Source organism: Sceloporus undulatus, chromosome 2, assembly GCF_019175285.1.
Source record: "Sceloporus undulatus isolate JIND9_A2432 ecotype Alabama chromosome 2, SceUnd_v1.1, whole genome shotgun sequence".
In the NCBI taxonomy this organism is placed as follows: Eukaryota; Metazoa; Chordata; class Lepidosauria; order Squamata; family Phrynosomatidae; genus Sceloporus; species Sceloporus undulatus.
This window is the reverse complement of record NC_056523.1, coordinates 194,798,087-194,818,591: the sequence shown is the minus strand read 5'-3', so window position 1 is coordinate 194,818,591 and position 20,505 is coordinate 194,798,087. Positions and strand designations below refer to the sequence as shown.

Below are 20,505 nucleotides of genomic sequence, written 5' to 3'. Positions count from 1 at the left end.
CTTTTCCGACAGGATCTGTGTTGCTTCTACAGAGAAAGGGGCTGGCCCTGAGCAGAGGTTGGCATCTGCTCCACAGCAGTGTCTGGGCCTCTTTGGGAGGTGGGGTTCTGCCTTCAGGGAGACGGGTGAATTCTGACTTGGCAGAGGCTCCACAGACTCCTCTGTAGAAGACCCACCAATCTCTGGCAGAGAAGAAAGGGTCTTTGCCTCCAGAAATTGGTTTTCCTGGTCCTGCTGAACTGGCAGGACCTGGCTGCCAAGGACTGGAGTTCTGTGTGAACCAAATGTTCATCTCACCCTTGGAGGATGGGGCCTGGTCTTGAGGAATACTGTCACCTCTGGCAGAGAGGAATCTGAGCCGCGGTGTGTTTGGTACTTGGTTTCTGAAGTTCTACCAAAATCTCTTCCAAAGTCATCCCTTGGGTATCTTGAAGAAATTGACTGAGCAAGGCAGAGAAGAAATGTGGATCAGGCAAAGAGGAGGTTATGTCTGGAAAAGACCTTTTAGCCTCCATCACAGAAAATTCCTGACCCTCTGAAGTTGAGGAGATTGTGAAGATTCTCAATTCAAATGCAAGAGGAAGTAATGCTCTTTGTCTGGCAGGTGGTGTGCTGGTGAAGGAGGTGGTAGGGTCGGATCTGGCACAGAAGTGCTTTTGTAAAGAGCTTGGGATCTGATCCAGGGCATTTTGCATTAGTTTCATGCAGAGGGGAATGGATCTGGTCCAATGAGGTTGTTTAGCTTCCCTGCAAAGAAGTGGGCCATGGCCTTGTAATGAGGATGGCTTCTGTTCTGAAGGAGAGGAAAAAGAGTCCGCAGAATGATGGGTTTTGGATCTAAAACAGGTTCCTGCACTGAGGATGAGATCTGAGTGAGAGAGAGATATCTCACTTTCTTGCAAAGGAGGATTCGGGTTCACAAAAACTGAGGGACTCTGATTCAGCAATGACAAACTACTGGTCTAGGAAGGGACCCTCCATTTCCTGATGAGAAGAAGGGGTCTGGTTAGAAGGGACCCTCTGTCTCTTGCAGAGATGGACCTGGTTTCTGAATGCCAGTGATGTTCTGTTGGAGATGTACAATATGGTCTCTTCCAAGACTTCATGCCCGGAAGGGTCTGGTCTGAAACAGTGCCTCTTTGGTGGACCTTGCAAATTCTCTGGTCTCTCTCCTCCTTGCCCCAGCACTGTGATCTCTGTTTCATGAGACTCTTGCCAGCCCCTCCTGTTCTCTTCAGTTGCTTGCTCTGAGTTTATTGATTCGTGTGCCAGAACATCAGTAGCTACTGTGTCTGTTCAGGCTCCACTTTGTTGGCACCCTGTCCTGGCAGTACTTCTGCGCTGCTCCCATTTGAGCTGTCTCTTGCCCAGTTCTCTTCAATCTGACTGCTGTTTGAGGAATCAAGGCAGCGGTCTCATGCTAAAGGGGCTTGGAGGAAATTGCTGATGCTCATCCTGTGACGTCGGGGACTCCCCCTCTGGGCCATCCCGTCTTCCAAGCTCACCATCCAGTTGGCTTCCTGAAGCACCTGGGTTGTTCTGACCTGCCGCCACTGTGAGGAGGGGCATCCCACTCCCCTCCTCACACCCATTCCTCAAAGGCGTAGCTCCTCCACACTCTCTTCCTTTTGATAGAGCTCTGTTTTCTGCCCAACAGCATCCAGGCTGCCCACTTCCTGCCCCAAATGGTCACGGATGACCATCTCTCCACAGCCAGCTTTCTTGTGGGCTGGGGAGGGCATCAATGGGATTTGGGCTCTGCAGCGTTGGGCTTTGTGGCAGCAACACTTCAGTCTTTCCGGAGATGACGAAGCTCTCCACTTTGACAACCACAGGATTACCTTGTCATTCACCTTTTTCAGGGCTGGATTCGCTGCCAAACACACCTTTGGAGAGAAAATAACATTATGTCACAACACTTAGAGTCCTGAATATCTGAACTTTTCTTTAACAAAACAAAACATCCGGTCTCCATTCACTGCTGTTTGCACATATCTGCACCAACCTATGCTGGCGGTATACCAGTCGAAACAAAGTTGTCAACGTGATTACACTTCTTTAAAAAAATAACTCTCTCTTTCAGAAAATCAAATTACTTGATCATGCACCAGATTGGGAACAAAGATAAAACACATTTAATATATTAAGCTTATGGTATTCCTGTAGCAAATACTGTATTTTCATCCATTACTATTACTCAGATAGAGAAAGGGCAATATCAGAAAGGAAGTGAAAAGAAAAAGGAGGTATCAGAAAGAGAAAATAGGATGAAATGTTTTTTACTACCCACCCCCTAGTTTTGGGGTCTGGCTTCACCTAGCAGTGTTTTCTGCTTTATTGCTCCCACACCCCCAGCAGTCATCCTTGACAATTACACCAGAAGGAATGTGACCCTTGTAGAGAAATAAGTTTCCTCACCCATTACAGAGAATTCTGGGTAGCAGTCTAGCATACATAACAGAATTCTGGGTAGGCCTCTTTATCATCACTCTACATAGCAAATTCTTCTCCCTGCCTTTTAGGAAAGCTCTACTACCATTGTTGATCTTGTAGTGAGAAGAACCCTCTGAGAAGCGGCTTTGAGGAACTCACAGATTATATGGAAATCTGTCAGGGAAACACATTCAGCATTTTTTTTAGGCATAAGCAGAAGAATAATGCATTGCAATAGACATGAAGAAGGGTTGTGGTTGGTTGGTTGCATTGCCTTCCATTTACCTGAATCAAAACACAGTGTGAGCCAGCAACTCACATCGCAAGGTTATCTACAGATAACTGAGATACCAATGCACACTGCTGGATCCAGGTTTTTCAGTCTGTTGGGTTGTTGTTGTGTGCCCACCTATGGCAACTCTAATGTGAACCTATCATGGGGCTTCTGGCAAGTTTGTTCAGAGGGAGGGGTTGCCTTTGCTTTCCTCTGAGGCTGAGAGTGTGATTTGCCCAAGATCACCTGGAAGTTTGGTCCCAGAGTGGTAGTCCAAGCTCAAACCACTATACCACATTGGTATTAGGGAATAAAGCATGTGCAGAGTAGAATCTGATATTTCACTCAAGCAGCCTGAACCTAAACAACTACCCACAATGAGTGAACAATGCTAGAGTTTCCAATTTTAGAGAGTCGTAAAACTTACAGAAGCCCTTCACTTGATCGTTTTTTTCTAATATCACTTGGTTTCACTGTTACCTTCTCTCAAAAGTTTTGAAATCTGTTTATGTAGTTGCCTGACTTTCTTTCTTTTATTTCTGTAGCACATCCCTTCAATTGGATTTTGCCTTTTGCACTCTGCAGAACAGCTCTACAAATACGCAAGTGATCCCCTTCAGGCCAAGTCTGTACTTATCCTGGCTTGATCTCTGTACAGTCTTTGCCACACTTGATCTGTTCTGTTTGTGGATTCACTTCATGAATAGAGGTTACTGTTCAGTTTTCAACTGTTCTGGGTCCTTGTTAGTTTCTCGTTATACACTATTTTGGGTAATCTTATCAGTTCATATGGTTCCATAGCATCTTTATGTCGATGATGCTCAGTTGTGTTTTCCATTCCAGAACTCTCTACACTGGATTACAGGCAAGTCTTTCAACTATCTCCGCAGGTGTGCTTCATCATTGCCTAAAACTTAACATGGCAAAGACAAAACTATTATTATATTATTATTTCCCCCAAAACCTTTTTTACAACATACATCCCCATCACTGTTAATAATGTTTCCCATTTTTCCTGTGAAGTAACATGTAGTTTTGGCGTTCTTCTTCTTATTCTTGTCTTTTGTTCCTCACATGAGGCCAGTAAGCAAGTCGTATGCATATTTTTTTCTCTCTTTAATAACTTTGCCAAAACCAGACTTTTCCCTCCTGCTTTCTCTGCTAAGACATTGTTCATGTCTTGGGTTCATTCCCATCTTGATTACTGTAATATTATTTTGACTGGTCTCCATTATCTCATCTTAGTCCCTCTGGTTTCCATTCAACATTATGCTGCTAAGATTACCTTTTGGACAATGTTTTGATCATGTTTACCCCACTTTTAATATCTCTTCATTCATACCCATGCCTTCTAAGATTCAATACAGCTCCTTGTTTGATAGTCAAAGCCCTATACACCTAGCTGTCCCTTAATGTGCAGCCCTTATTTCTTTTTTGCACCCTGCTCAAGCTCTTGTTCTAGGAACTGCTAGGCTTCTGATTCATCCAAGGGTTGGCTTTTCCTTGGTTCATTCATAGTTCATTCTTTTCACTTGGTGCTCCTACTTTTGGAATTGCCCCTGAACATTTGTAGACTGCACTCCTTGTACATATACTTTCAGTTAAAAATTTATTTTTCAAAGCTTTTGGAATGTTAGTTTAATATTGCTTATATATGTTCTGTTTTTAATTATATGCATGTGTTAGTTTGCTTTATAATTATACTGTATTTTGGTATTTTATCTGGGTAATTTGTTTACAATTATCTTATTAGTTTTATATATTTATTATTCTTTCCTCCCCTCCCCCCGGTGTAGTAGTGTGGACCCACCTTTTTTGTGGTTTACTGTACAGCAATGGTGCTATATAAATAAAAATACACAACAACAACAACAACAACAGGATCAGTTCTAATCCTATGCGATCTCTTGTGCCACTGACAAACTTGTTGAACTACACGGTAGTACCATATCCTTCACTGTTCCTGTGTGTGACAAGGACAGTCTTATTTAATCCTCTTTAGTCCTTTTCCAGCTGCTTTTTAAATGTCCAAGTTTCTCTCTCCATCCTCTCATTGTCCCCTTTGTTCGGTTTATTCAACTGCTACAAAATGAATTCAAAGTGCAAAAAAATTTGAGTTTAATTTACCATTGTGAGAGAGGAGAGGAGAAGGCAGAATTTTGTCTTTCCTGTACACTCTGGCAAAGTAAACAGCTGCAGCACCTCCTAATTCGTGCTTTTTTGATCTCTTGGATATGTAAGTCCTAGTTTTCATTTGTGAAACACTGGAGGGTACACATATGGTCTTGGCCAGTTGCACTGAGGGCACCCACATACAGCAAGGTGAACGCCAGCAGCCTTTTTCTAGAAAGAACAGAGTGTGACCTCTGGAATCCTCCATGGCACTTTTCAGTGCATCAGGATCACTCATGTTAAGAGATGGGTATTGTTAAGAGTTCACCCAGTAGCTGCAGAGAGCTATGCCTGGCATGTCCTCATGAGATCACAGTCAAAAAGTCTTTCCTGCCATGACCCTATTTTGGATCTCAACCTGGAGTGAATCCTCTCTGAACCATGTGGTCTCATAGTTAGTATGTATGGATAACGTAAGACTAGGGAGAGCCAGGTTCAAATCTCCACTATCATGAAAGCACTGGTAGTCTTGGGCCAGCCACTCACCCTCAGGTGAAAGATTTCATGGATTTGCTATGAAAATAAATGGGGAAGAAAAAAGCCATGTATGCCACCTGAGCTCACTGGAGGAAAGATGGGGTATAAATGTTAACAAGCAAACAGCATATTAGTCATTCATCTGTTTTTTGTCAGTTATGAAGTGGGACAAAAGTATCCCCCCCCCCGCCCAAGATATTTCTATATGTGCTTTTTCTTCCAAATATGTCCATAAGCGATACAGGGTCCTATCATAACTTACCAAAGAGAGTCGCACTTTTCCTACTCTCAGTACCTGCGGTCCCACAAGGAAGGCTGCCCTCCACACTTTAAGCCAATAGTTGCAGCCAAAAAGTCCAGAGACCTGCTCAGTTAAGACATTTATTTTCAATGAAAGATGAGATTTTCAGGATGCCAACTTCTCTGCCATTTCTCTCTTAAGGTCTACATCGGGTGGAGTATGGACACAGGCCTACTTTTGCCCTTTTGCTTCTACTGGATAGCAGAAGAGCTTCAGCCACAGACCTTGGGTATGGGCTCATCTGAGCACCTGGCCTGTCCCTTACTTAACAGTAGACCTTGTCTCTTGTAGTACCCACCATCGCTGACATGTTACATTTTGCAGTGTCTCTTTGGCAGCTGTCCTCACAGCTCTCTTGGGTGGGACAGGAGCCAACTCAAGTCTGGACCCAAGGCTACTTCTCCTGGTAAGGAATTCATAAGTCAGATTCAGAAAGAGTTGCCAGGCCCATTCAGGGTCCTAAATCCAAGGGCTAAATAAGCGTTCTGCTGATGCACCCTATTTGTGATGCCCAAAACAAGTGAGTTGAAAAGCAACCCTCCGGCCATAATACACAACTGTGGGTTGGTTTAGCAGGGGGGGGGGATCTTGATCTCAAGAGAGCTCTGGTGTCACTAGAATTAAAAAGGGGCAGGAAAGAGGTGTTTGGTTGTATATGGGTCAAGGAATGGATTAAGGGCAATGTACGCTGCTTAGTTAAATGAAGAGGTGAAGAAAAATGGAATCCATGTTGGATGGGCTAGAGTAATGGCTGAAGGTGAGATAAGAGCCTGTTAACAGACTGCCAAATAAAGCTGCTTCAGGTCTCTTTGGAGGTATGCTATTTAAATGATGCATGGGTCCTAAGAGTCCGGGAGGTCGTGCCAAAGCCACACTCCATTCCTAAGCACTGGAGTGCAGCTTTGGTGCGTTTCAGATTCTTAGGATGCAATGCATCATTTAACAGCATACCTCCAAAGAGACCCGAAGCAGCTTTATTTTGGCATCTGTAACAGACCAAAGATTGCTTAGTTGGCCAGTTCTCCAACACCTTCATCACAGAAGGGTAAAAGAGAAACACAGCCTGAACGCAGGCTGGAAAGTCCCATGATTATGTTTTTATCTGAATGCCCTACAAGGCTGTATCAGCAAGTTAAGAGGTACTGTATATAAAAGTCCAGCTTTCCTCACCTGTTGTTCCTTAGAACAAACGAGTCAGAGTATTCAATGAAAGTACCTCCAACCCTCAGAGTCCTTTTACAGGAAGACATTTTCAGCTGGGCATGTGTGAAAGTTCTGATATACGTATGCAGTAGTAAGTTACAAAAACACCTGAGGAGAAGCACCTTGGGAACTCTTTGGCTCATAGGCGTTAAGCAGAGTTCAGGGCCCTTTTTTGTACCTTCATGCTTTCCGCAGGCCACCCAAAGCCCCAGCCCCCCTGCAATGTTTTTACTTTTTTAATGGGCATTTTTTAAACTTGAAATACACAGCAGTCCTGGAATCCTCCAGGAGCATCAGATCTAATTCTGGAATCCCCCACAAGCAGATCCCTGCTATGTAAATCTACAACAGATCCGACAAGTCTCAACTGGAAGCCACTTCCAGTTGTGATGTCCGGCTGATTCTGCAACCAAAAATGATACATTGCGGCCTCTGCAGAGGTGGAAAATTGGCCCCTGCACCTGCCACAATTGCTGAAACATGTTTTAGAGTTATTGTATCACACCTGGCTGCAAGAAACTGGGTAAAGCAGAGGGTTGAGCAAAAGCTGTAGCTGTGGGCAAGATGGGACTGGGATTTCATGAGTCATGGAGAGAACACAGAAGCCCAATGGACTCACTCAGAAGAGAAGACCACACTTTTGCACAAAGGTGTGATTGCTGTGTGTTTCAATGGAGTTTGTGCACAAGAATTTCCCAGCTGAACAATCCCACTGTGATAAGGCAGTCCAGAAAATGTCTATCTTAGCATACGTGACAGATAAACACTTACCGTCAGGAGAAGGTGAAGATGTTAGAGAAGCCTGAGAACAAAAGAAAAACACTTTATGGCAACAATCTTCAAAGAGATCACATGTGAGCCAAATCTGTTTATTCACTTCCAAATTATTCTTTATTCATCTTATTTATAACCATGCCATTCCTCAAAATATGACTTTAGGGTGGCCTAAATGGGTTCCGTTATCTTCAAAATCCTGCAAACTAAGCAAGACTCATGATGAAGACAGAAGTAATGTTTGTAGAGTATTGAGGCCAGCTTGGAAGTACTGGTACCATGATCAGTGCAAACAAGGCTTTTCCTTCCCCAAAACCAAAGTCTTCAGGTGGAGAAGAAGACATGCAGCAAAAGCCAGGTATGGACAATACAGGTTGCCCAGCCCCCAGGACATGACCCATACATCCCATCTCTGTTTCACAGAACAGTTTTGCAGTGGCTTTTAAAATGCTTCCTTTTTAAGAATAAGATATGGATAAGTATGTTAAGTGTGCTTTGTTAAAATAATAACAGCAGTAATCAGTTTAAAAAGCAAGGGGTCTTCCTGAAATACAGATGAAGAGTCAAGAGGGACAACTGACTTAATCATATCATTTCTTTATTTTATTTATATGATGTGTGCATGTATGTGAATTCAGCTTTTACAGTATTTTTAAGATCAACACCAGGGTTGAAAATACATGCAGCCTATGGGCCACACCAAGCCTCCAAAGTCCTTTTTGTGGCCCCAAACTTTCTGAACTTCTGAACAAACCTTACTAAGAAAACTCTGTGATAGATATGCCTTAGGGTTGCCATAGGTCACAAACAGAATCATAGAGTTGGAAGAGACCACAAGGGCCATCCAGTCCAACCCATAACTTGAGAATGCACAACAACAATGTAATATTTTATTTATGGTGTGTGGCTTTTGCATAAGAAATTGGGGAGGGGGGGATCAGTGAATATAATGAAGTTTTCCTAGAGGTTTTATTCTTCTTCTGGCTGGGTAGTAGTTTGTTGCTGGACCCAGACTGAATTTTTCACTTTTAAAGCCAATTTCATACCACAACCTGCTGCAGCTTCTATTTAAACATTACCCCTGACCTCACTCTGAGACTGTCAAGCTCTCAGGGGTGTCACACTGAGGATGGAGCGAGATTGTTTCTGCTGCTCCAGAAACTAGAACACAGAACAATGGCTGCAAGCTCCAGGGAAAGAGATTCCACCTCAACATTAGGAAGAACTTTCTGACAGTAAGAGCTGGTCGACAGTGGAACACACTCCTTTGGAGAGCAGTAGAGTCTCCCTCCTTGGAGGTTTCTAAACAGAGGCTGGATGGCCATCTGTTAAGGATGCTTTGACTATGATTCTCTGCATGGCAGAAGGAGGTTGGATGGCCTTTATGTTCTCTTCCAACTCTATGATTCTAAGCCTTCTTGTCACATAGTGGCTAATGAGGATCTGAGTTCAGGCATCCCTGCAACTAAATCCAAGCTACAACCTACTGCACTAGGAGCAACAACCTTTGGACCTTGGCCTAATTTCAAAAAGTTTCTGCAAGTCAGAGTTACAAACCCCTGGCAAGAACAACTTGTCACCTGGCTGCCAGCCTGCTGGGTGGGGAGGACAGAAGAGAGGTGCAGGCAGGAGGCTTTGCAGAAAGAAAAGAGATGGTCTTGCTCTTATTTCGGTCTGGCCCAGTCACACCCAGCTGTGTATGACCAGCCCTCAACAAAAACAAAGGTTCTCCACTCCTGCATTACACCATGAACCAGCTCATTTCATAGTACAAACAGACAAACCTGACCCATACACCCCATAGCCTGTGACAAGCAGATCTTTGTTAACCACTGTTTCAGAGGTGCTAATCTTTCTGTTGACACTTTGAAGAAATGTCTGCCAAAGTCCTTTGCCTAATCTACATTCCTGCCTCCTTTTCACCTTCATCTGCATAGCTTCCCCAGTCAATAGTATGCTCTTTTAAAAATCTAAGGCGGGATACAAACCGCCATATAGTACGTATAGGATACGTACTAGGGTTAGGAAGGGACGGTGCTTCTGCACCCCCCTAACCCTAGTATGTATCCTATACGTACAAGATGGCGGCGCCCCTTCTACATGGGCGCCGCCATCTTTACATACTGGACGCATCGCGTCCAGACGTGTCGCGGCGCCTATGACGTCGCGAATGCGCCAGCGGCGCTTCGCAACGTCATCAGTGCGCCGCAAGAAGAAGCTCCGAAATGGAGCTTCTTTTTTGCTCCGCGCGGGAGTTGCGCGGTTTGGCTGCTGCGGCTCCTGCACGGAGCAAACGGCGGCGGCGGGGAAGTGCCGCAAAGCGGCGGTTTGTATCCCACCTAAGTTTCTTCCACGCATCCATCATAAATGGTTCATCATTTCCTCTTCAGGCCATATCATCCCGCCTAATATCTTTGCTGTTGGTCATTACAGACTTATGCCAACCCTAAGGTGAAACTATCATGGGCTTTTCTTGGCAAGATTTGTTCAGAAGAGGTTCACCACTGCCTGCCTGAGGCTGAAAGAGAGTGACTTGCTCAAGGTCAGCCAGTGGATTTCATGGCTGAGCAGGGAATTAAACCCTGGTCTCCAGAGCTGTATAATGTTCAAATCACTACATTATACTGGTTCTCCTAATTTTTTTAAGCAGGGGAAATGTTTTCTTCACTCTCCAATAGAGCCTCCTTACTTTTCTTCTGAAACATTACATCTGAAGTCATCTGACAATATTTGCTCCAAAGCATAAGTGAGTTGGCCTAAGCATTTAGTGCTGCTTAATTCAGGCTATAAGATTCTGGGAATTACAATCTTAAAATGTAACCTTTCCCAGTTCTGGCTTTCCTGAGGCTCCTTTATCACAACAGAATTGATAGAATCAGGGAGGGGAGCAGAGCAAGGACTGATTCACTGGCCAGCTGGATTTCTCATTTGGGAGTGGCTGTTAGCCTGAAACAAAGGAATGGCAGTCAATTCTACCTAAGTTGCTTTTTCTCACAGGCACCTAGTAGGACTGTTCTTAAGTTAGTGTAGTTAGTGACCTTGTCAGCCTTATCTTAAGCAGGTTTACTCAAAGTAAGCCCTCCTCAGTTGAGTGCGACTTCCTTTCTTTGTGGCTGAAGCCATAAAAAGGTATAAAAACACTTGTGGCTGCTTTGCATACTCCAGTGAACTGAGCTAATCAGCTGTGCATATTGTTCATATCAACTTGGAAGATACCAAAATTCTATTTAAAAACAAAATCCATTTTGCATTGATGCTTTTTTTTACCAATAAGGTAATCAGGATATCCAATATTGATACTGAAAAATCTAGAAAAGCTTCTCAGCATAAGTACATCCAGAATAACTGGTATACCCACAGTCCTGAACCTTTACCAAAACTGAAATCCTGCCTTCCTTTGAAACTTTCTATCAAATGCTAAACCAAGGGGGCATCTACCTTGTAGAAATAATGCAGCTGGGCACCACTTTAAGTGCTGTAGCCCCATCCTATGGAGGCCTGGGGTTTGTAGTTTTACAAGGCCTTTGGCATTTTCTGCCAGAATGCCAATGCCTCACAAAAGTACAAATCCCGGGTTTCTGTAGGATGCAGCCATTGCAGTTAAGGTGGTGTCAAACTGCATTATTTTTATAGTGTCGATGCACCACGTGAGTCTTTTTAGATTCTAAACTACCGGAAGAATGATCCAAGATCTAGATCCTAAATCTTACAAATATGTTGGTAATTCTATTATAATTGAGAAAAGAAAGAACATGGACACAAAAGGCTAGGAATGCTGTGGGAGAAATATCCACATGGGTGAGTCTGAATTTAAAATATTATTTTTAATTTTTTTAAAAGAAGATTAAATATTCTTCCCTATTCTCTGCCTGGTGATATAAAGGCAAGGCTAACTAGTCAGAGCTAACCATAGCGGTTCCACAGAAGCTGATCAAGCTGCTCAGTGTTTTTAATGGGCCTTTTTTGGCCCCAAATTATGATTTATAGGCCTGTTACAGACAGCCAAAATAAAGCTGCTTCGAGTCACAGTGGAGGTATGGTATTTCAATGATGCATACGTCCTAAGAGTCCAGAAGCCACACCAAAGTCATGCTCCAGTCCTTAGGGCTGGAGCGTGGCTTTGGTGTCGGGACTGCAGGACGCATCATCATTGAAACACCATACCTCCACTGTGACTCGAAGCAGCTTTATTTGGGCTGTCTGTAACAGGTTTCCTCCTCACACCTCATTTGCAATTCAAAGAGAGCTTTGGCTCATATAGAAATGCCAGTTATTGGCCATGTTGACTTGTAATTCCAGAAAAGGAGTTCACACATTCCTTATGTTCTGACCAATTACCATGGTGCCCTAAATGGTAATCTGTTGGATTCTTGGCAGCTTCTATCCTCGGGTGTTTTGAAAGGCAACCTGTTCCTGAGGTTGTAGAGGCTGCACAGTGTGTAATGTAGCTAACTTGCTTGTCTCTTTCCCCCTGCAGGCTGCTCCTTGAAATTCCCTTGCAGACAATGAGCGCTACACAGGGATTGTCTTATGAAGTCAGGTTCAAAGAAGCTTGCATCAGTAGTTCATTTCCCGGCCATAATGTGTGTCAGATTCAACTACCTCCTTGTTAAAAGTTGTTTTTAATTCCCATCCCCTTTTGACCAACAATTGCCCAGCTTACCTTGATTGTGTTGGACCTGTCTGTGGATAGATCTGCACCGTGCTTCAGGATCTCTGCATATGGGATGGGGACCACAAGCCCACTTTCAGATGCTCTGAAGAACTGACTTCCTTTAAGGCTTGTCTCGGGGTTGGACCGCATAAGTTCTAGCGTGAGCTTGTGCCATCCCTAGAAAGCAACTCCTGTATGCAGGAGCCCCCACTCTCCACTAACTGCATCTGTCTACTCTGTGAAGCCACAAGGATGTTCAGCAGGTGCAAGTCTTCACACAGGGTTTGCCCTCCCCTGGTGCTAAAGCATTAATGACCCAGGGCAATTAAAATCTGTTTTTAGGAGACCAAACCCTCTTCCCTATTTTGAATGTCATTCTTGTTTCAGGCACTTCACCACCACTCCCATTGGAGGAGTGATTCCCCCCCCCCTCTTAATAGATGCCACCCCTTAACCCATCCTAATTGTCCAAGCAGGTTTTCTGTTCCTGCAATAAACATTTAAATTGACATTGGCTCTTGTCGTTTCATTTTTCCTTATAGAGTAAGCTCAGTGGGGATTTGAGGCCATAGTCTCCTGACCACCATAGAAAGTGAAATAGTCACACTTGAGATTATACACTGACTACAAACCAAAGAATGCTTATGTGAGTGGAAGTTGCTTTTTGTAGCTTGCCTTGACAGCATAGCCAAGGTAAGTAAGTCAAAATAAGAGTGTTCAGCTTCTGGTAGCAAGTGAAAAGATGGATTTTCTTATATCCCACTTTTCTCCTATGCAACCAGTACAAGACAGATACAGCCATGCTTACAACTGCAGCATGGTTGTGCCTTCCATGCTGTGTGTTGTTATACAGTGATGTATTCCTCTGGGAGTCATAGGAAAGATGTCAAAATAAGTCACTTCTTATAATGCCAAAAAATAATAGCATCATGATTTGTAGAAAGTGTTTTTATACAAATCTGTGCTGTGACCCCATCGGAATACTGTGTGTAATTAAAGTCACCTCCCAAGAAGGATATTATAGTAAAGTTGGATAGCGTGCAGAAAAAGGTAATTGTAATAATAATAATAATAATAATAATAAGTATGAACCAAGTCCCTATAAGAAAATAATATGCTGGTTAAGATTGTTGCTTATAGTAGGTGAGTAGTGTTGGCAGAGGTTGTGTACCTTAAAGTCATTTCTGACTTCTGGTGACCCTTTTCCAACCAAGATTTATTCTGAGGTGGTTTGCCATTGCCTTTCTCTAAGGCACTCCATGGGTCTTCTATGGCAGTGTGAAGATGTGTATCCTGGTCTCCGTGAGTCCTGGGCTGGCACTTAAATCACTATGCCACACTAGCTCAGTGTGGTCACGATAGAAATATTGTGTTGGAGAAAATTTCCTCTCAGTAAAAGAACAGGGAAATCCATTGCAGCTGAATGTTGAGAGATTCAGGAGAAAAGAAAGTACTATTCATATAGCACCTAAGACACTGAAACTCGAGTACCATATTGAGGGATAGTGCCAATATGGATGATGGCTTTGGGAGGAAAGTTTACAAATTCATGGATGTTAAATCTATCAGTAGTTACTAATCATGATGGTTATGTATTAGTCCCCGTATCAGAGGTGCTGTGTTGTGGAACATTAGCAGAAAACATCTGTTACACTCTTGTTTTCCTTGTGGTTTCTCTGTAGGCCACAAAGCGGGACTCGAGAGCATGTGACCTTTCAGTGTCATGAGCATGGACTTTCTTATATTTTGGTACAAAGAATAATGCAACTGAATTATTTTCAGACAGAGAGCTCCTTGCATTTTTCTACTTAATACTTTTTAGTAAGAAAAATAAGGATGTATTAATGGAGAAGGGCAATATCAGAAACCCCTGTAAAATTAAGTGAATGATTTAAAGCACTAGCATGATAAAAGCCTTATCTGTAACCATCTTAATAATGATAAAATTCATGGTGGATTAGGGGTAGGGGAGGAAGCACTTCTTCTCCAGTTCTGAAACCTGTCTTGGAATGGGATGTGTTTTCTCATAAATGCAGAAAACATACAAGCAAAACCCAGAGGTAACAGTATCAAGATTTTGTCTTGTTTTTTCCCTTATGAACTCTTTTGTACAGCTGTAACAAGTCATAGTCTGCATGAGTAAAGGCAATTTTTAGACTATCTCTGACGGAAACAAAAACCTCTGAAAAACTTGCCTTGTTTTGCTTCACATGTAGCACAACTGTCATACATCAGAGAAATACCAAACAAATACCAGGTCTTCACATTAAAATATATTGTCAGTTTCTGGGCTCTTATTACCCTTCTTCAAAATGCCCAAACAAGATGAAGTGTTAATCAGATATAAGCAACTAACATCCAGTTCTTAAAAAGATGTCCAAGGCCTTCCTGGGATTGTGGAGAGGGGATTTTAATTGCATCTCAGTGTGGCCTCTTCCTTGTGGTTTGGAAGTTAATCTTGTCTACTATGATCCTGTACCCCCCATCCCTGCAACAGTTATTTAATAGTTGAAAACTACATTTTTATTATAGTTCACATGGCATCTAGTTTTGCCCTTAAGATTTGTCAGAGTCACAGAGCCTGTCCTGTTCTTTGGTTAGCACAAAAACGAACTTTTACTTTGGGAAGAGTAAGCAAGCAGCATTCTAGGCAAAGAACACAGCTGAATTTATTTCTTAAGAAAGAACTACAAAAGGTAGAAAACAGCTTTTGCACTCTAGACTACACACACGTACATCATCTGACCACAGGCACTGCCCATCTCATGGACCCAGGACACCTACAAAGCTCTTCAAACTCCACTTGAAGTCTATAGTGCAGCTAAAGCTGCTGTCGCCGCACAAAAAGATTGACACAAAATATATATTTTATACAATATGTAGATTTTGCAATAAACATCTATATCACAGGTTTAAAACACTGGAAAAATTGAACAAATAAGGCCATGATGGTTGAAAAACCCAAAAATATCAAGTAATTTATCTTCACCAATCTCACAATATTTAGGTGGTTTATAGAACAAGAATTAGTAATTACATATAAAAGCACAGATATTTTTTTCTGTTTAAAACTAGAATATCTAATATTCAGTTACAAACCAAAAGAGTGATTACTTTCTCTAAAGCGGGAAGTAACCAAACCTATTTGCTTAGTTACTAGTACAGAGAGGAAAACAAAGGACTGATTTCTGTTTAAAACCAAGGGCTACTTATGTTCTCAGCTAGCAAGTATTTCTGAAGCACCCAAACAGAGTTGGGCCTTCTAAGAACTGTCCCTAGCTGCTCTGCAGCCAATCTGCTTGGTGGACAGAGAGAATCCTGGTTCAGAGGGAAAGGTTTGTCGTTGTGTAAGGCAGCAACTGAATACAAAGGTAAGCTCATTCATGTTGTTGAGTCCTGTGTGACTGATTGGTGGATCCAGCATTCTGCACAGTTCATAGAGGGAATAGCTAGCTCACAGAAAGCAAAGTTTTTGCAAACAACTAGATCCATTTTTCTTACCAAAGTTAGGACTTTTCTAAAGCTAAAAGCCAATCTGCATACATTTCAGAGAGCAGGGACTGGGGAGGAATGCTGGAACAGAAGTTTTATTTTGTGAACCTCGATTAGGACCTGTCCCTTTATTGGCTTCTCCCTGTTGTGGCATGAAATGTACCCCTTTCTCACTGACGGACATACCTGAACACTTCACAAAGCAAAGCATGTTTACAGATCTGCAACAATGGAGTTGATGTTCGTTTTAGGTATACCAGAACAGCGTATTGTAAAAGCAAAGCACATCATGTCTGAATAAACAAAGTGCTGCTGGGTCTCATTAGTGAAAATGGCAGAATACGCATGTATGGTAACTAAGGTGCTTTTCTGAGAAGATGTGTATGCAGGGTGGGTAATGTCTATGAAACTTCCAGCAACCAGAAAAATATCCCACTGGCATCTTCAAGATGCTGCCTACCTGTTGTATTCAAAACTAAGAGGTGCTTTATGTGCAAAAGTCTCCTTTTCAGTGTAGCATTTTGCTACAGGAGCAAAACAAAAAGAAAAAGTTGGCACCTGTATGTTCCCCCCACACAAAGTTTGTCAAGAAATCTGCTGGCTCACAGGCTAGGCAACAAATTTAAGGAGTCCTTCACTACTGTAGACTGACATGGCTTGCTTTTTATTATTGCAGTGGGCAAGGTCCTGTTTAATACACTCCACCCATTCTACTGCAGCAATAACAGCTGGCCAGGAATGCCCTCAGTAGAAGGATCGGAGGCAAAATGCAGGTCTCTGATCCTGGTGCTGTAAGTCTCACTAGGTCAGATGTTGGGGTTCTAGGCTGTCAATAGCAGGCAAATGTTGCTAAAAGTGAGAGAACACCTATTTGGTTGAGGCTGCAAACAAGATGGTGTAGTGGCTGGGGCTAGGACAAGGCGTCTCCAGCTGTTAGCAGTTTTTGATGTGAAATGAAGGGATGAGGACATAGAGTTGCTTGCCCAGAAAACAGACAGACCAGAAATGAGTTCTCAATTTGACAAGCTAATTGACCACAAGCATTATCAGGCTGTCATCTGAGAACATTTATGGAGAAACACATGCCCAAGATTTCACATGATGTGTCTAAGAGCAGAGATGGCTTGCTACCAGCTTAGGGACAATCCAGAGGGTTTCATTTCTGTGTCTGCCCTTTGGGTGCCCATCTACAACACAAAGAGACACACAAGCACTGCCTCAAATTGCACTGTGTAGAGGACTCGTTTCAGGGATACCTTTATTGCGCCAACCAAAATGTATAATTACATGTTCCTACCTTTCAAAACTCCACTGGCTTCTTCATCAGGCAAGGTATTAAAAACCATACATATGGTCACTGGGAGATGCTCAAAGCCCAAGAAATTTAACATCCATTTGCAAAACAAAAAGTATGATTTTTTTTGCAAATGGAGTTAAATTTCCTGACCAGAGGGAGGAGATTCCAGCCTGCAAATAATACCCCTCCATACTATCTGAAGGAACAAAAAAACCCAGCAACTGCAGGTCCATTAACATCTCCTGTATGGTTTTAACACCTTGCCCGATGAAGAAGGCTTCGAAAGCTTGCAACATGTGCATCTTAGTTGGCCCAATAAAGGTATCATTAGGGGATTTTTTATTGCTCTGTTGCCAACATGCTACCCCGATGTTCTTTTCAGGGAGTCTACAATAATTTCCCTGATCTGGATTCAAAGGAGACTGTCCTTAGTACTTAAGAAAATTGCTCTAAAAGCCAGAATGAGCAAATAGTTTTTATATAGGTGCGCTGTTTTTGAGTCTCACCTTTTAGACCTGGATAGGTCAATGTGCTGATGCTAAGGCCAGGAACATCACCTGTAACAATCCAGCCTCACTGGAGAATAAACCAACTGCTAACGGAGCTCCGTACTTTGCTACAAGCACTTCAAAGGATGAGGACGCAGCTACTCATACAGGTTATGAGCCTTGGCATACCTGCCACTAATCCCTTCATGTTGGCCCTGGGCATATTTCTGCAATGAGCCCTATTCTGCTGCACACTCTTATTTCTCCACATGCCACTGACCTCCAATGGGGTACATCAACAATACAACCTGTCTTAAATTTAGTCCAAATCCTTTGGCCTCTACTCTTGCAGTGTGGCCAATGCAGGGCTGTCAAGAATATATGTAGCTGGCATACAACTGTATTCTACAGTTAACACTAAGTGGAGTAACTCCTACAAAAGTGCCATCTTCCTGCAATATAACCTACAATATAGGACTATCCTTATCCTGCTCTCCACACCTTGGCCAAAGTCCTCTCTCTCTGTCCTTGCAGCTGCAAAGGCAAGTTGCATTTTCAGTGCTGTATATCATGGCATCTGAACTAAGGCTTTTAAAAAAACAGAGCATTCAGGGAGATGAAATGGGTTACCCATGATTGCCAGAAGGCAGAACAAGAAGTGGCTGAGTTCTACAAGCCAAAGGAGCTGCTCAGCACTGGAGTTAGCCATTGTAAGAAAGATGTGGCAACTGGGAAAAGATAGCCCGACATGGATAGAATGTGAGGACACAGCTGTCTCAGATCTGACACAAGAATAAGGGGCAATGGATGTAAAAGTGCTGGTACTGTATCTCACCCTAGTCACAAGGCTTGGCTCACTGGCAGAATTCAAAGGGATCACTTTGCCTTTTGCGCTAAGAGCAGGTGGGTTTCCTGACTTATCTCAACACAGAGCTGAAATCTGCCCAAGAGCCACAAACATCAGACATATCGCCACCAGGAGGAGCGCCAAGAGGCTCAAAACTGCATACAAAAACAAAACTAATGAACAAGTACAATAAAACACCAGAAAAACATTTTGCTGCTGCTAGCCTCCCTACCCCTAAAAACACCAGAGGAAGGGCAGCAGTGGAATAAGCCAAAAGGGTCTGCAGCATGAAAGAGGCATTTGTGTAGTTAGACATGGTTTTTGTGGGGCTGATTTTCCTCCTTTATACCTAGCAGTGACAGGATGGACTGTCAGGGGAGGGAAGAATAAACCCTGCATCGTTTACCTCCAAGTACCTGGAGATTTCAGAGTGACCCCAATTACAAACCTGGAATTGTCAGGCCAACATCCAGGTATACCCACCACACCCATGATACTGAAGGCTTAGAGCTCTTGCTCTTCTCACAAGAAGCCCTGCTTGCTGGCTTCCTGACTGCCTGTAGACACCTTGTTCTTCATGTTTAAGTCTGCTTGGCTTCAAAAGGCAGGAGCAGCAGGTGGCACATGCCCACAGTTATTAGGCACGCATTTGTAGCAATATGGGAACTTGGAAGTGCAGTTGTGACTGCATGGAGACTCTTTCATCCAAGTTATCATTTCATCCCACTCAATGAGCTTAAGGCAGTGTGCACACCATGCTGGGAAGAGCCACTAGTGGGCTCAGCTACTTCCACATAAAGCAGTTACACAATCCACAGTCTGTGTTGAAGCTGTGGGATGACTAGAACACCGGATCATCTTTTTCAACTTGTCCCAATTGTTGATGGTATGAGCTGCCCTAAATCCAATGAACACTCCCAGCATCTAGAAACCCACCCTGTGTGTCCAACAGAAGTACAAAACTAAGGCAGATACCCAGGATCAAGGGTAACTCCCAGGCAGACACATGGAAAGCCTCCCCACAAAACAGTGACATTCAACCCAAACTGGGCAGGTGGCAGTCTCAGTGGCTTAACTGGGCAGCGAAGTAGGTCAGGTTGCTCAGGTTCACCAGATAAGGTGCATCTCTTTATGCTCCCCCATGAGGCAGAAAAATAAAGGCCTTAAGAGAGCCAGGGCCAGTGTTATGATTTCAAAGCACAGCCTTCATCCACCCCCAGCAGTATGAGTGGAGCCTCCCACCCCAGACTGGTACTGGACCCTGGACCCCAGGCAAGAACATTCTCACCCCCTCCACAAATGAAGGGCATGGGGCGTGAGATCTGAGCCAGTTCCTAACTACCTAACCAGAGAAGTAGCTTGGAAAAGGCAAAACCCAATCAATCCCAGCAGCAAAACCAAGGGCCAGTGCCAGCATTCCCTCAGGGTCACCAAGGGCTGCGCAGCTCTGTAGAGTGAACATTCCTAATGGGGGACTTGGTTGGGCTGCACTGGGGTGGGAACAGGTCAGATGGGGAGGGGGAGAGAGGCGTGAAATGAAAGCGCGTTGCATACCACTCGGAGACAGGAATAGCTCATCTTTATCGCAGGGCAGCACAACACAGCGCAAGATGCACCCTGGCCTCCTGCTGGCCATTTAAGCAGTCAGTCCCTTTTTGTCACTCTAGCTGGAGGGCAATGCTTGCACAAAGATGCCTCGCGAGTCTGTCCGTGCCAGCTTTGAGGGTGGCTCCATGGGGTCGGCGGTTAAGCTGCTGGACTCATTGGAGCTGAGAGATAACTCCTGGGGCATTTCCTCATCGCTCTCTTCCTCCTCTTCCTCTTCCTCATCTGATTTTTAAAAAGAGGAGGGGTGGTTAAAACAATCTTAGAATATACTCAATCTCACGATAAGAAACTGTGGCCTGTTACAGACAGCCAAAATAAAGCTGCTTCGAGTCACAGTGGAAGTATGGTGTTTCAATGATGCATGCGTCCTAAGAGTCCAGAAGCCACATCAAAGCCACGTTCCAGTGCTTAGGGCTGAAGTGTGGCTTTGGTGCGACTTCTGGACTCTTAGGACACATGCATCATTGAAACACCATACCTCCACT

The 20,505-nt window shown here is 43.5% G+C and overlaps 3 protein-coding genes across 12 annotated transcripts in view; 2 read left to right on the top strand and 1 right to left on the bottom strand.

The window, feature by feature from the left end:
- The window catches only part of ALKBH7 (alkB homolog 7), a 511,499-nt gene that overhangs the window by 62,177 nt on the left and 428,817 nt on the right, over nt 1–20,505 (top strand). The gene's annotated exons all lie outside the window — the stretch shown is intronic.
- The window catches only part of CC2D1A (coiled-coil and C2 domain containing 1A), a 149,059-nt gene that overhangs the window by 100,568 nt on the left and 27,986 nt on the right, over nt 1–20,505 (top strand). The gene's annotated exons all lie outside the window — the stretch shown is intronic.
- The window catches only part of RFX1 (regulatory factor X1), a 156,168-nt gene continuing 155,632 nt past the window's right edge, over nt 19,970–20,505 (bottom strand). For all 10 annotated transcript variants that reach the window (XM_042455710.1, XM_042455716.1, XM_042455711.1 and 7 more), the window contains one exon: nt 19,970–20,242. In XM_042455710.1, the coding sequence (XP_042311644.1) occupies nt 20,076–20,242 (167 nt within the window). In that variant the 3' untranslated portion in view covers nt 19,970–20,075. The remainder of the gene's footprint in view (nt 20,243–20,505) is intronic.